This window comes from Populus trichocarpa, chromosome 14 (genome assembly GCF_000002775.5).
Source record: "Populus trichocarpa isolate Nisqually-1 chromosome 14, P.trichocarpa_v4.1, whole genome shotgun sequence".
NCBI lineage: Eukaryota > Viridiplantae > Streptophyta > Magnoliopsida > Malpighiales > Salicaceae > Populus > Populus trichocarpa.
Genome location: NC_037298.2, coordinates 4568810 through 4582868, shown reverse-complemented (window position 1 = coordinate 4582868; position 14059 = coordinate 4568810). Strand labels below are relative to the sequence as shown.

At 33.8% G+C, this 14059-nt stretch overlaps 2 protein-coding genes across 3 annotated transcripts; one reads left to right on the top strand and one right to left on the bottom strand.

Moving 5' to 3' along the window:
- Positions 1-2850: 2850 nt before the first annotated feature.
- On the bottom strand, positions 2851-5399 carry LOC7464875 (cytochrome P450 704C1). Its single transcript, XM_002320035.3, has 5 exons — positions 4774-5399; positions 4150-4434; positions 3711-4049; positions 3368-3568; positions 2851-3291 (listed from the first exon to the last, which is right to left on the bottom strand). Exons 1-5 carry the CDS (start codon positions 5293-5295, stop codon positions 3103-3105), a joined length of 1536 nt encoding a protein of 511 aa, XP_002320071.1. The 5' UTR covers positions 5296-5399; the 3' UTR covers positions 2851-3102.
- Positions 5400-6991: 1592 nt separating this feature from the next.
- LOC7488910 (uncharacterized) lies at positions 6992-14053 on the top strand. 2 transcript variants are annotated; one of them, XM_002320701.4, is made up of 13 exons: positions 6992-7403; positions 7501-7592; positions 7736-7755; positions 8666-8900; positions 8995-9090; positions 9175-9290; positions 9418-9498; positions 10131-10254; positions 10820-10869; positions 11718-11808; positions 12402-12437; positions 12775-12872; positions 13629-14053. In XM_002320701.4, the coding sequence occupies exons 1-13, from the start codon at positions 7036-7038 to the stop codon at positions 13743-13745; spliced, it is 1524 nt and encodes a 507-aa protein (XP_002320737.3). In that variant the 5' UTR covers positions 6992-7035; the 3' UTR covers positions 13746-14053. The 2 variants fall into 2 exon arrangements, with proteins under 2 accessions (XP_002320737.3, XP_052302936.1); XM_052446976.1 differs by lacking the exon at positions 9418-9498 and having other exon boundaries at positions 7007-7403.
- Positions 14054-14059: the final 6 nt, after the last annotated feature.

The window sequence follows — 14059 nt, the reverse complement described above, 5'->3', positions numbered from 1 at the left end:
ATTTAATAGCACAATTAACAGGGAGTAGTGCAACTCTTACAATTTTTCTAGTAGTACAATTCTTTAATTTTTTTATATATATTTTTAATGGTTGTGCTAATCCCAGTATCATAACCATTTATTTCTTTTAATTATATTAAGTTGTGCTATTGAGAATAGTGCAACCTATTAAATTTCTTAATATCTCAACTGCCCAAAGTGTTATTTTCCTAATTTTTTTCAATTATAATAGTTTGCAAAAAAAAATTACCGTCTATGCTAATTTAAATTTAAAAAAAAAAAAACTCAAATTCTTGGCTTCTCCAATTCTATTCAAGTAAGACAAGTCTCGAGCCATTCCTGACGCAATTTGAAGCCTTGTTTCCAAGGAAAGTATCTCATTTGAGCTCTCTTCATAAATATGTAAAAGGGTATAGAAAGAAACCAGGTTTCTTTGTTTGCTAAAATCGCCATTAATTAAAACTAAATCTTAGAATCTCCGATCATGATATTCTTTTATCTTTGTAATTCTTAAGTCTATTTTTCTCCATAAATTATATATTGGATTCATAATATTTTTCTTTAATCTTATATAATTAATAAAAATAATTTCATTAGAGAAAAAATGTTTAATAATACTATATTTACTATGTATATATATAGACTTATTATTATACATGTTAGTCCGTGTCATTCCAATTATCAACTAGCTATCACAATGAATATAAATTGTTGATACTAGGTTTGGTCAACATGAAATATCCTCTGAAAAATTTAAAGTCATTTAGCTTTTTTTTTAATTTTATCCAGAATGATAAACTCTAATTTTATCATGAATCTTACGATGCATGTTTTTTTGGAGGACTTCCCAGACATAATTGCTTCACCAAGTATGAAAATATATCCATTAATAGATTTTGAATCCTTAACGTCGAATATTTAATTCATATTACTATATTTCTTAAGTATTGTCGGGTACTTAGTATAGTATAGTACATATTCTAAAATATATCTCAAGTATTTGAGTATTTTATTTATTGTTTTTCAATGATTCAAACTTCAATTATTGATAAATCTACTTAATTTGTTAACTAAATATGCAATATTTGATCTTGTTCAATTCATAATATACATCAAGGTTCAAATAATTTGGGAATATTTCAAATGTAGTATTTCTTCAACTTTGTTTTTTTTTGACAAATATATACTTATATTCATGAATGTTTTGATAGTGTTATTGTCATTTTTAGAAGAAAAAAAATTAAAAATTTTTCTCAACATAATAAAATTAAGACAGTATTAATCTATCCTATAAATTTTTTATTTTTAGTATACATCTACAATATCAAAGTCTTTCATATCAAACATATTAGTTAATTTTTTTTTTTTTTTTTTGAGAAACTTGATCTCATATTTGTTGTTACCCAAAATTAACATCCATCAATATAAATACATACAATAACTTTTATCTGTATTTTTTACATAAATATGTTTATCAACCTTGTTGATTTTAAACTCATTTAACAATATAACATTATCAAACTTTTCATGTAATTGTTTAGAAGCTTGTTTCAAACCATATAATAACTTAACAAGTTTAAAATCTTTTTTTTTTCTTTTTCTTTAACAATAAACCTCTTAGTTGTAACAACTATTAATGTTCATATTGTTAAGAAATATATATATGTATTTATCTTGTTTTATTTATTAAGGGTAGAATAGTATTTTCGGTTTAACCTATATATAATCTCTTTGTATTTAGGTTAATTAAACAATTCAGAATATTGTGATTAATGAAAACTCTAGCCTCTTTCTCTCATATGTTTGTATTTGTTTTTTGTTAATTTGAATTGCTTTAACATGATATCAGAGTTGGTTTCATGAAATGAGACTTAATCTCAAACACAACTTTTTCAAATCCAATTATGCTCATTAATAGTTGTTAAAAGATTGCTTTAACACATATAAGCCTCTCCATCAAAATCATCATTTAAAAAACTATTTTCCCATCAATTTAATATATTTCTAATTTGTTAATAGTTGTAATAACTATTAATGTTCATATAAAAGTTATTATTAACATAGGTGAGTATGTAGCAAAATAATTTATATTTTTTTTGTTGTTTGAAACATTTAACAATAAATCTTGCTTTGTATTTTTGGATGGTTCTATTAGCTTTCAGTGAAAAGTTTTCTCTTGAAGATTTATTTATGGTCTAGTAGTGAATGAATTTTTGGATGGTGAGTATATAGATCTTTCATCTATAGTTTGATGAGACCAGCTGAGCTATTTTTCTTTTATTTTTTTAAGTAAATGAATTTTTTTATGTCTTTTAATAAGGAAAAATATCTTTTAAAAGTATATATTCATTAATTTTATTATTGTATTGGGATAAATATTTTCAATACTTGATTATATATAAAAGAAATTGATATACATCATCAAAGAATACACAATCACTCCAGAGTTAGAAACGATAAGCTCAGTTTGACAGTCATAGAGCCTGTCGAAGTAGAGAAGCTGGTTAAAGTTTGTGCCTTTAACTGGTGGATAGTTGGGATTGTTGGTAGATTTGCCAGCAAAGATTTTGAGTGCTAAAAACAAGAAGGTTGAGGGGATAAAGAGAAGTGCTGTTTCTGTGAAGGTGAAGATGGCAGAGAATGTCCATTTCTTGGAATGAATGGTTGTTGAGATAAGGCAAATATGTGTAGGGGAATAGCTTTAAAGCTTAGCCTGGAAACATCCCATGCGCTGTAACTTTTGGATGTGGAAGCTAGGAAAATGACATGAACGAAACAGAACGGAGCACTCCTTATCTTTTGCACAAGGAATATCTGGACAGTGATGATTCAAATTAAAGTCACTAATGCTAAATTAAAGCTTGATAACGATTATTAGATAAATTCAAGCTGCTTGTTTCTGGTGGCACATAGTTTAGAAAAGGAAAATAGGACAAATGAAAATTTTCCCCGCAAATTTTATCACCAAGGTGACAAAGTCGTCCGACAGCAGCAGCTAACATACCGGTAGAAATCACAGTTGTTTAGTTGATATGTGTATCAATGTATACAGTACAAACAAGATTCACCAGGCCATAATTATTTGCTTGACATATTTTTTCTTCATGACTTGGTCCTTCCAATAGCACGAAGATGCAGACTTCCTTCAATGTGAAGTGTGAACATTGTCCTGTAAGTTATTTTTCTTGTGTCGTCAGCTAATTTGAAGCGGAAGAACCGAAGAAGGGCTATTGATAGTATCTTCATCTGCCGGTACGCGAAGTCTTTGCCCAGACATATCCGAGGACCTGCCTGCAAGGGGACAACCAACAACTTCGGAAATTGTTTGACACGTTATGTCTGCAACAAACGAAGAGAAGATACTAACATGAAATGCTATGAACTTGAATGGTGATTCAGGTTGGAAAATCCCATTGTTGAGCCATCTTTCTGGCCGAAAATCCTCGGCATCGTCTCCCCAAATGTAAGGCATCCTACCCATGGCATATGCCATGTAGTATAGTCCGTCACCCTTTTTCATTCTAAAGCCATCAGGAAGAATGTCATCCACTTCTGCACACCTCCCGTCCTTGAGACCAAAAAACCATGTTACTAGCATAATCGCATCAGTGATTCTCTTGATGCGTCTATAAAACAACCACTATCGCCCATAAAAAATAATATATATAGTTTAAAGAATTTTGAAGTCCATGAGTTCTCTGAAAATTTACCACAGGAACAGCAGGGTATAACCTCAAGGTCTCTGTCAACGCTGCGTGAAGATAATGCATTTGCTCGAGTGTTGTGTCTGTTATGTTTGCAATGAACTCTTCAACATTAACCACATCATCTTGACTGCTTGTGACATCTCTCACTTCTTGCGCGACTTTTTCCTGGATTAGCGGGTTCTTGCAAAGCATATAGAAGAACCATGACAGGGTATTTGCACTGGTATCTTTGCCAGCAATCATAAAATTCAGAATTATATCCCTCAGATACTTATCATTCATTTCCTCGGCGTCTTTCTTGCTCTCCACCAAAAACCTTGACAGTATATCCTCCTTGTCGTTCTTCAATTATCAATACATGTTGGTCAGTTCTTGAACAACCGAACAGGTAAAAGTTCTTTAAATTCACTAAAGGGAATTGTCCAGCACTAGAAACACTCACATAAAGTCGTTCCTCGGCTTGTAGTTTTCTCTTTGTTCCGATCAGGTTGGTCACGAAATCATCAATGATTTTGATGTTCTTCTTAAGGGAAGCTTCAGAGCAAATGTTGAAGTACCTTTTCAGTTTCCACAGTGGATCTACATAGCGCCGATAGACCAAGGCATTTGAATCATCGAAGGCCTTCATAAATTCGATTCCCTCTTTGTTTGACCCCTCCAAGCAATTCAGTTCCACTCCGAACCCAACTTTGAATATAGAATCCAAAGTGCATCTCATCAGTGTATCCTACCAATGGGAAATACCAGATCAGATGAAGTGTTCTTTTCTGTGCTATGTCAATAGAAGATAAATGATACCTGTTAATTAAAAAACAAAAACTATGGAGAACCTGTTTGGCTTACGAAGTCAAACCCACACATTGAAAATGATCACAATTTCAGAACTTTATTCTATGGATCAGTTCTTATGGACTAAAACTGTACAATTTCAGAACACTTGCAGAAATTTTATTCCCTCTTATACCATCCTTCTCTACTAATAAGATCCAAACATTTATATATCCAATTTTAAATTAGTCTAATCAATCCAATTAAAAAAAGAAAAAAGAAAAACAGTTGAACTTACTTGCATATCGAAAATCTGATCAGCAATAGCCATCTCGGAGACAACTCTGACAAGTTTAGCAGCATTTCTTCTGAACACAGAGCAGCTAAAATCTCTAAGAACTCTCGTCGAGAACTCAAAGCTAGCAAGCTTCCTCTGCTGCCTCCACTTGTCTCCATCAACAGCAAATATACCTTTACCAAAAAGATCAGTTGCAATATCTTGATTATACTTACCTTTTGTATACTTATCAAATTTTGTTTTTAATACATGCTCTATGTTCCTTATGTCAGTTGTGTACAATTCACTCTGGCCTGGAGCAAGAAGCCGGAAAGTCTTCTGTTTCCTGGCAACTTCAGTTTGGTGGTCATAGAGCCTGTTGAAGTAGAAGAGCTGGCCAAATACCGTGCCATTTACTGGTGGATAGTTGGGGTTCTTGATGGATTTTCCTGAGTAGGTTTGAAATGTGAGATACAAGAAGCTTATAATGATAAAGAGAAGTCCTGCTGCGGTGACGGTGAAGATGGTGAAGAGAATGCCCATTTCTTGTGGTGAGAGTTTGTGCAGCTCAAGTTGTCTACGAAGCTAAATATATAATCAGTATTATCAGAAAGCTTAGGTTGCATCATCGAAAGTGAAATGCAGGAAGGAAACAGCTGCAAGCAAACAAATATTTATGGTCTTTATGATAATTTCAACAGTAAGGTCCATTATGCTTGCTAAATCACGAATACTAAATCAGAGTTTGATTACGGTACACTGATCATCAGATCCAATAGAAGTTGTTTTTTATTTTAATTTATATTAAAATAATTCAAAAATATTAAAATTATTAATTTAAAATAAATAAAATTTTAAATTTTAATTAAAAAAAAAAAAGCATATTCATCCTCAATACTAAACAAGCAATTTAATATGATAAGATAAGATGACTTTTTCTTCAGGTAATGACTTCTTCTTCTTTTTTTTACCACTGCAGCAACTAAAATATAATATATACCTTTGAATGGCAAGGCACGATTACTTTTGTTTATGAAATAATCAACACCTTCTGCGTTAAGGAATCGGAGACTCGTCATTTTATATATGCATCGTATTAAGTAATAATTCCTGTGATTAATCAATATCTTCTGCACTAATCAAACACATTATACTTTCTGAAGGGTATATATCTTTCGAATAGCCCCTGATGGTGAATGCCACGCTACTAAAAAAAATGGTATGATCAGCAACGGACAACTAGAATCCGTTGCCGGTAAAAATTAGCGATGGACAGTATTTGTGCTTTACTGATTGATCAGCAACGAAATATCCATTGCTACTCGGCAATTCTCCGTTGTTGATTTGAAGGGACACACGCGCGTGTATTTCAAATCAGCACTGAAAATTTTCGTTGAACGTTTTCATTCAATAAATTGTGCGCGCAAAAAACTTAGGGAACATACAGACATGAAACATGACGAATTTGAATGGTGATTCAGGCTGGAAAATCCTATTGTTGAGCCATCTTTTTAATGCTTGCCCATCATTAAATTTTCTAGTCTTGGTAAGGGAATAAAGTCCTCTGCTGAACCCAAGCAGACTGACGGGTACTAGCAAAACCCAATCTAATGGCACAACCCGATCCTATTTCTAATTTGCCATCACCATTTATTATAGAACCCGAGCATATATATTTCGAGAAGTGTAGCTTAATTGGTCAGGTTTTGGGTTTGCTGTTCAGAATCACTAGTTCGAATCTCACAAATCTCAGGACTACTGGAGACTTACATTGTTGTTAACTTCAAGGTCTTGGGAGATTAATCGAGATGTGCGTATGCTAGCTCGGACATCCATGGTTATCCAAAAAAATAATTGAGCATAGATAGTTTTTGATATTATGATAGTAGTTGTTTTTCAAAGTATTTTTTATTTAAAAATATATTAAAATAATATTTTTAAAAATTTTATTTTTGATATTAACGTATAAAAAAATCTAAAAATATTAAAGAATTAATATTAAACCAAAAAAAAATCAAATTTTTAACAAACACATGCCACCCGCATATCCTATATCCTAGCCTGACGGTAAAGTGTTGGGCGTTGCATAATGTGCATACAAACCCATTAGACTCCATTGCAGGCTGAGACGGCTTGCTTTTAACTTTTAAGGTTGAAGTAGATACTTGAGCCATACATAACCAGTCCTTATTCTGAGGCCCAGCAGTAAGATGTTCTGCTCTTTTTTTATTATTTTTGACCAGTAGCCGGCCCATTGATAATCATCTCTCTCGAATCTCTGACATGACTTCTTTTTCTGTCTTCCATGCCCGGCTTCTTCTTAGAGAAATGAGCTTCTTGAAAGGCATAATCGACTCGCTAAGTACAATCTTCTCAGTTCCTGAAGAAGACTCACACTCACAACACCAAAACCCTAACTCTACGTCGACCTCTACTCCAATGGACGGCATGGACCCTGGCACTAGGGTTTCTAACGAACGAATCGCGTACAAACTGAAAGGATACTTCGATCTAGCCACGGAAGAGATCGATAAAGCCGTTAGAGCTGAAGAATGGGGATTAATTGATGACGCCATTGTTTATTACAAAAACGCTCAACGGATTCTCATCGAAGCTGCCTCTACACCTTCGCCTTCTTATATTAGCCCTAGGTAATTTCAATTAAGAAATTGTAATTAACCTGATTGATTTTTTTCTTTTGTAGCTAATAACTATTGGGTTTTTTATTTTTTAAATTGTTCAAAATAGGGAGCTGGAGAAGGTGAAATCGTATCGACAAAAAATATCCAAATGGCAAGGTCAAGTTTCTGAGAGATTACAAGTTTTAAATCGGCGAGGAGGTAATCATTCTAGACATGAATTGATTATGGCAAGCTCTTTTTTTATTATTTTTTTTTAAGAAGAAAACAATTTCTGGTAATTGAAATGATTGATGTAGAGTGATGATATTAATACCTCTTTTTTTCTCTTGTTTTTTTATCAGCTGGAACTTCAACGAGCAAGGTATGGTTTGGTTTGGCTCCACTGTAAGTTTATATTTAAAAAGAAGTAATCTTTTAATTTTTTGTGGATTTTGATGTTTTTTATAGACTGACTGAACATTTAATGAAGGGAGTTGGTTTCTTATGGTTCGAATAAGGGTAGGATTTTGTTTGTAGCCTAGTGGTGTTGAACTTTGGAATTCTTTCTTACTATATCAAAACCTCTAGGTGCTGCTTGCAATTTGAACCTGATTTTAAAACTGCTGACAATGTGTATTTAGGAATTTTAGGTTTTTATGTATACTGAAGAGTCTCTATGGACTACAATTGTTGTGAAGGGAATTTAATATGGATATGTGGATACTCCCTTTGCTAGAAATGGATGTCTTCTTGCAGTCATTTATGATGTCAAAAATTCAGCTTCACGAGTATATATATGGATGTCAAAGTAAAATCACTGCGTGTAATTGTTTGAGCAGAAAGAAAAATGTAAGCACTGAATTATTTTTTTCCTTAGAAAATTGCCAATTCTCTACAGCTCATGATCAGAATAGGTAATTCTGTTTCATTTAGCCTAGACAGCTACCCTCAAATACTTGATTAAACTTAAATCCTTACCTGGAATCAATGCATAATAGTAACTGCCGACAACCAGAATGGGTCCTGTTTTTCAGATAAAGTTTTCCATAGAAACAGCAAAGTACAGTTTGTAATAAAGATTAATCCAGGATTCGATGGAACCTACAACTAGATATCTAATTTTGCAAAGTTTCTTGCGACATTGTTCTCCTTGTTTTTGTTGTTGTTTTGATTCTCAACAAGCTTATCATTTTCTTTTTGAAGTATCTGCAAAATTTGGATGTTTTGGATTTCCAAGTGATGTTGATTATGTTATTATCCATATGTTTTTTTATTTCCCAAAATTTTTGCAGAACACCTTAACTCATGCGCCTACTGCTGCAGTTTCATCATCAAATTCTAGACAAGACCTGTCACAGAAGTCAGCTCATTCCACTAGAAACATTCCAGTGATCAAGAATCAGACTGATAAAGCTATAACCTCGAAACAAAGGCAAGATTCTGGTAATGGCTATGATGCAAAATTGATTGAAATGATAAACACAGCAATAGTGGATAAAAGTCCTTCTGTTAAATGGGAAGATGTTGGTAAGGAGTTGCGACAACTAATTTCTTTGTTTGTTTCTGTTTGCAACTTTTTTAACTTTTACATTTTAGACTTAGTGATGTAAGTCATTTTCAGCTGGACTTGAGAAGGCAAAACAAAGTTTGATGGAAATGGTTATTTTGCCAACTAGGAGAAGAGACTTGTTCACTGGCCTTCGGAAACCTGCTAGAGGTAACAAAGATTTATATATTGAGATTTATTATGAAACTTAAGATCTTATTTCATCAATAATAACTCTCGATCTTTGTTATTCAGGTCTGCTTCTCTTTGGTCCACCTGGCAATGGGAAAACCATGCTCGCCAAAGCAGTTGCTTCAGAGTCTGAAGCTACATTCTTTAATGTTTCAGCATCTTCCCTAACATCAAAATGGGTACTATTCTTCTTCTTCTTTTTTCCTTACTAAAATCAGGAAAAGAAAAGCATTCTGCCTTGTGTTCTTGGCTCTTTGCGTCCTTCTAAAGATTGTCTAATGATTTTTTTTACTTGTAATGAATTAGGTGGGAGAGGCTGAAAAGCTTGTTCGTACTCTTTTTATTGTTGCTATATCCAGACAGCCATCTGTGATTTTCATGGATGAAGTATGTTACTCATTCTGCAAACTGTTTTATGATGGTCAATTTCAACTGAAGCCATGCTTCTCTTCTTTTATTCTGATGTACGATGTGTGGTGCTTGCATTTATTTTGGTCAAGAACAGTGGATTGACTAAAATAGTTGGCTGACATTGGTTGTTTAGTGGATTAAACAATTGATATTGCAACTCCTATCTGTTTGGTATTGCAATTTGGTAGTATCTATGGTGATTTTATTATTTAGGGAATTTGCAGTAAAGTTTTATGCTTCGCTTGGTATCAATAACTGGTTTCTCTTGGACAGCTGTATTCTGTCACTGCTGTGACTTGAGTTAAAATTAAAATCTGTTTACATTTGGCTTTCTTTTTCTCGCCACTACCAGCACACCACTATCATCCTAGTTGTTCTTCAAGCTCGATCCTTTTTGTATTTGGGATTTAAGGCTTTGTTCACAAGTTCTGTATTTGCTGTAATTTATATTTTATATTCCCTTCTTAGTCCTTAGTGTAATGCTAGGTGTTGGCTAAAAATTAAGTTGTGTTTCGCTCTCAGTTTCTGTTATTTTTCTTTTTTTATGGCTAATGCCAGTCTCGTATTTCTGCAGATATAATGATTTTGTTTATCCTGATTGTTAACAGATTGACAGTATTATGTCAACAAGGTTGGCTAATGAGAATGATGCAAGCCGAAGATTGAAGTCTGAATTTCTAATACAATTTGATGGCGTGACCTCTAATCCTAATGATTTAGTAATTGTTATTGGTAAGCTTTATGTAATCGAGCTGTGGCTCTTAGCATTTGGGTCTTTCAACTTCACTTCCATATTGTTTTCATGGAGGCTGTGTTGACTTTTGCTCCAACTTCTACTTTAAAACTTGTCTTTGTAATCATGGTGTCTGCTTTATTTTCCAAATGATATTGATCAATTAAATATGGAACACACATGCATTAGTGGCCGGCCAAACTCCTCTGTCTACAGAAAATTTGCAGTCAAGGAAACAAGTTGTAAACTTCAACTTCTCTGGTTCAGCATTTCCCATTACTTTTCAAATTACACTCTTGTTGAAGTTTATGGAACCTTCATGAAGTGATTGCTTCATTTCCTTTTCTATTGGATCACTCCTAGCCTTAAATATTCATTTTCCTAAGAAACAAGTATATCTATTCTTTTTCAATAGCATGCATCATTCTACAGAACTCAACACCAAACTGACATCCAGTTATTTTTTTCATTTTACTCTCAAGATGACATGTAATATAGGTTCCAAATAGTTGTGATAGGCATTGTGGTTACATGATTTAAGATCCTTGTGAAATTCTATTGCAGGTGCCACCAACAAGCCGCAGGAATTGGATGATGCAGTTCTTAGGAGATTGGTCAGTATACTGTTCCATGAATTTGCTGCAGCTTGATTTAAATGAGTTGGATAATACTTTTCTTTTCAACAAAACATCCTTATTTTATGTTGGCATTGTTCAGCCTAATGTTACCAAGGCAGGACTGTTAAAATAATTTGAGCCTTGGTATTCATGATCAGGTGCCTTCCTGGTGATGTGGATTGAGAGAGGGCTTGTTTTCTATTTGTATCATTCAAGTCTATTGTAAGCCTAGGTCCCAAACATCAAAGATTGAGGCAATCAATTTGTTTTTCCAATTAAGTCCCTGTTCCCCTCAATGTTGCTGCCATCTAGCCTAATGTTGCCTAGATAGTTCCATCCAATAATATGAGCTTAGGCATTTGTGCCAGAGATGCTGATAACTACATTATCGATGTCGTGGATTGAGAGAAGATATCTGTCCATTTGGTATATTCAGGCCCATCGTAGGCACAGATATCAAATTTGAAGTATTTTTTCTCTCCTCTATCTTTTAGGTGGTATCAGCTCAGATTTTTCTAGTTAGGTCTGGTTTAGTTAGATGGGTTGAGCATAAACCACCTCTGTAACTGACTACAGCCTACTCTCCGTGCATTGAGAAAGTGCCTCGGCACCTTCACAATAATCTAACTCATCAGTACTTCGCTTTTGTCTTAAAAGTGTTTGTTGTTATATAGCAAAAGGGCATGGTAGAAGAATCAAATTATGCCATTTTTTTCATTTGGATTCTTCTTCCTTATTGGATAAAATCATCTTCATATGTTGCTTATATGAATTCAATCAATTTTCTCTCCTAAATTTAGTTTATTTAACTTTTGTGACTGAGTTTGATGTGAAATACTGAACAGGTAAAAAGAATATATGTACCTCTACCGGATGGAAACGTTAGAAGGGTTCTTTTGAAACATAAACTCAAGGGCCGAGCATTTTCCTTACCTGGTATTTGTGTGCTCTCTCTCTAATTCATGCTGTCAGTGATCTTTTTTATTTGAAAAGTACCATACCCTTGCATACCATGCTTTAAGAATATGTTGTTCCTGCTTTGGTTTTGTGGTCTCATTCATTATAGGTTGAAACAATAACTTAAGAAGACATTTGAAATGTCCTGAGAAAATTAGTTTCTAAATTCAGAGCAATGCTTAAAAAAGCTGGTTGCTGCAATCATAGTCATCTTTTAACATGAAATGGATATTCATTTGAAAATCATTGGTAAGTTCTAAAAAGATAATAGACCTTAGCATGCCTTTACTCCTTGAATTGCCAACATCAACCCGTTTTTGCACACTTTTAATTATTATTTACCCCCCCACACCCTTCTTTTTGGCATCCTTCTATGTTTCTTTTGTGCAACCAACCTTCAATTTTAATCAATTTTGCTGAGCATCTGCCTTTTTTCAGCATCTCAAACTTTTTTTGCCAAACTGTAGATAATCCAACAGAAACAGTGCATTGGAAAAGCAAATTTTGTATGCATCATGGTTAGTGTCTGTTTTACTTCAATGTGATAATTTACAGCTTACAATGTGTGACAGGTGGAGACCTTGAAAAGCTTGTTAGAGAGACAGAAGGTAAGATAACTAGTACTCGTATAGCATATTGAATATTGCATTTATTGGATGGCCATGACATGTAGGAAAAAATAACATTCAAACTAAAAACTAAATCCCTTCAGCTCTTTGCTTATAGGATATGCTCAATATAGCTTACTGAACACATTCAATGCTTATGTCATTTGATAGGAAAATCTTTGATGTGTAAAGTCCTTGACATGTATTATAGCTGGCCGACAGTCAATGTATGCATGCCACTTAGAGGACTTGTAACAAAAGTGATCCTCAAACATTAATGACAGTGAATAAAACTTTCAAACTAATATCTCAATCCTTTTAACTCTGTAATTTATAGGATATTCTGGAAGTGATTTACAAGCCTTGTGTGAAGAGGCAGCAATGATGCCAATTAGGGAGCTTGGTGCAAACATTCTCACTGTCAAGGCAAATCAGGTAATCCAGCTAAAAACATGGTCTTTCTCTTTTTATGATCTGGTAAATTAGCCATAAATAATCTTAGGCAATCATGTATGGTATGTTGTTGATAGATTTGAATCCATTACCATATCCATTTGAAGATTTCTTGACCTTAATTTCATGCATGACCTTCAAACCATAATCACCAGTATTGCTAAAAACTGAAGCTGGTTCACTTATTAACACTTGAGGATATCCCTTGTTTTAGAATATGAGCATTTGAATTTAATTCCAAGCTATTAAAAGAACTCAGATGAGTGACTTTTAAACTGTCATACCCAAACTTGGTTTTCACTTCATCTTCAATAGCCCTCTTTTTGGTCCAAACTTGGAAGTAAGTAATCCTTTTTCCCCTCTCAAAATGCTATTGTTCAAGCGTAGTTTGTCTGGAGTAGGGTTTCTGAAACACATCTCCCGAAGAAAACCTTCACTCCTGAGGCACCTTCTAACCTGAGCCTGCAACTTCTTGAGCGCAAGCCCAAAACGCTGCAACTGCAATCTCATGACAATTTTGTTTTTTCTGGTGTGTGGACAGACTGCAGTTGAGAGATATTCTGAAATTATTGCTTGGTCTTTTTAAATGCGTTGTAGGTTAAGATTTTGAGTAAAATATATTTCTCAAGTTAGATTTTCCATTGATTGTGTCTAGATTTTGAGTAAAATTGAAGATCTATCATTGATTGTATCTAGATTTTGAGTAAAATTGATGCTATGTGGTGTTTGCTTGATTAGGTAAGACCGCTCAGATATGAAGACTTTCAGAAGGCATTGGCTGTAATCAGACCCAGCTTAAGCAAAAGCAAGTGGGGAGACCTTGAACGATGGAACGAGGAATTCGGCTCCAACTGACTTCCTGTCACAACATGAACTCGATTCAGCGCTTCTCACGTCAGCTTTTACCTGTCAACTAATCACAAGAAAGGCACCTGCATTTGATGATTCTTTTTAATCCTTGTGTTGCTGCATTATGCTCATGTTGCCTTTCAGAATATAATCGCCTCTAGGAGTGTGATTCTTTCTTTGTGTCACTATTGTAAAATCAGCCTTGGGAACAAACAATCCAAATTGTAAGAAATCACTTTACGTTCCAGAAGTACTGAAATGCACAAATTTGTAAATACATTTTGTTTATAAAAAAATAAATATATTTTTTAATATATTTT

What these genes read in the sequence shown, in the direction of transcription:
- LOC7464875 (XM_002320035.3), bottom strand. Translation starts at nt 5,295, where the DNA reads ATGGGCATTCTCTTCACCATCTTCACCGTCACCGCAGCAGGACTTCTC. An exon ending in AAGCCGAGGAACGACTTTAT is followed by an intron (nt 4,050 to 4,149) that starts GTGAGTGTTTCT and finishes TGATAATTGAAG; the next exon opens with AACGACAAGGAGGATATACT. An exon ending in TATACCCTGCTGTTCCTGTG is followed by an intron (nt 3,569 to 3,710) that starts GTAAATTTTCAG and finishes TTTGGTCTCAAG; the next exon opens with GACGGGAGGTGTGCAGAAGT.
- LOC7488910 (XM_002320701.4), top strand. Translation starts at nt 7,036, where the DNA reads ATGACTTCTTTTTCTGTCTTCCATGCCCGGCTTCTTCTTAGAGAAATG. An exon ending in CTGGAACTTCAACGAGCAAG is followed by an intron (nt 7,756 to 8,665) that starts GTATGGTTTGGT and finishes AAATTTTTGCAG; the next exon opens with AACACCTTAACTCATGCGCC. An exon ending in ATGCAGTTCTTAGGAGATTG is followed by an intron (nt 10,870 to 11,717) that starts GTCAGTATACTG and finishes AATACTGAACAG; the next exon opens with GTAAAAAGAATATATGTACC.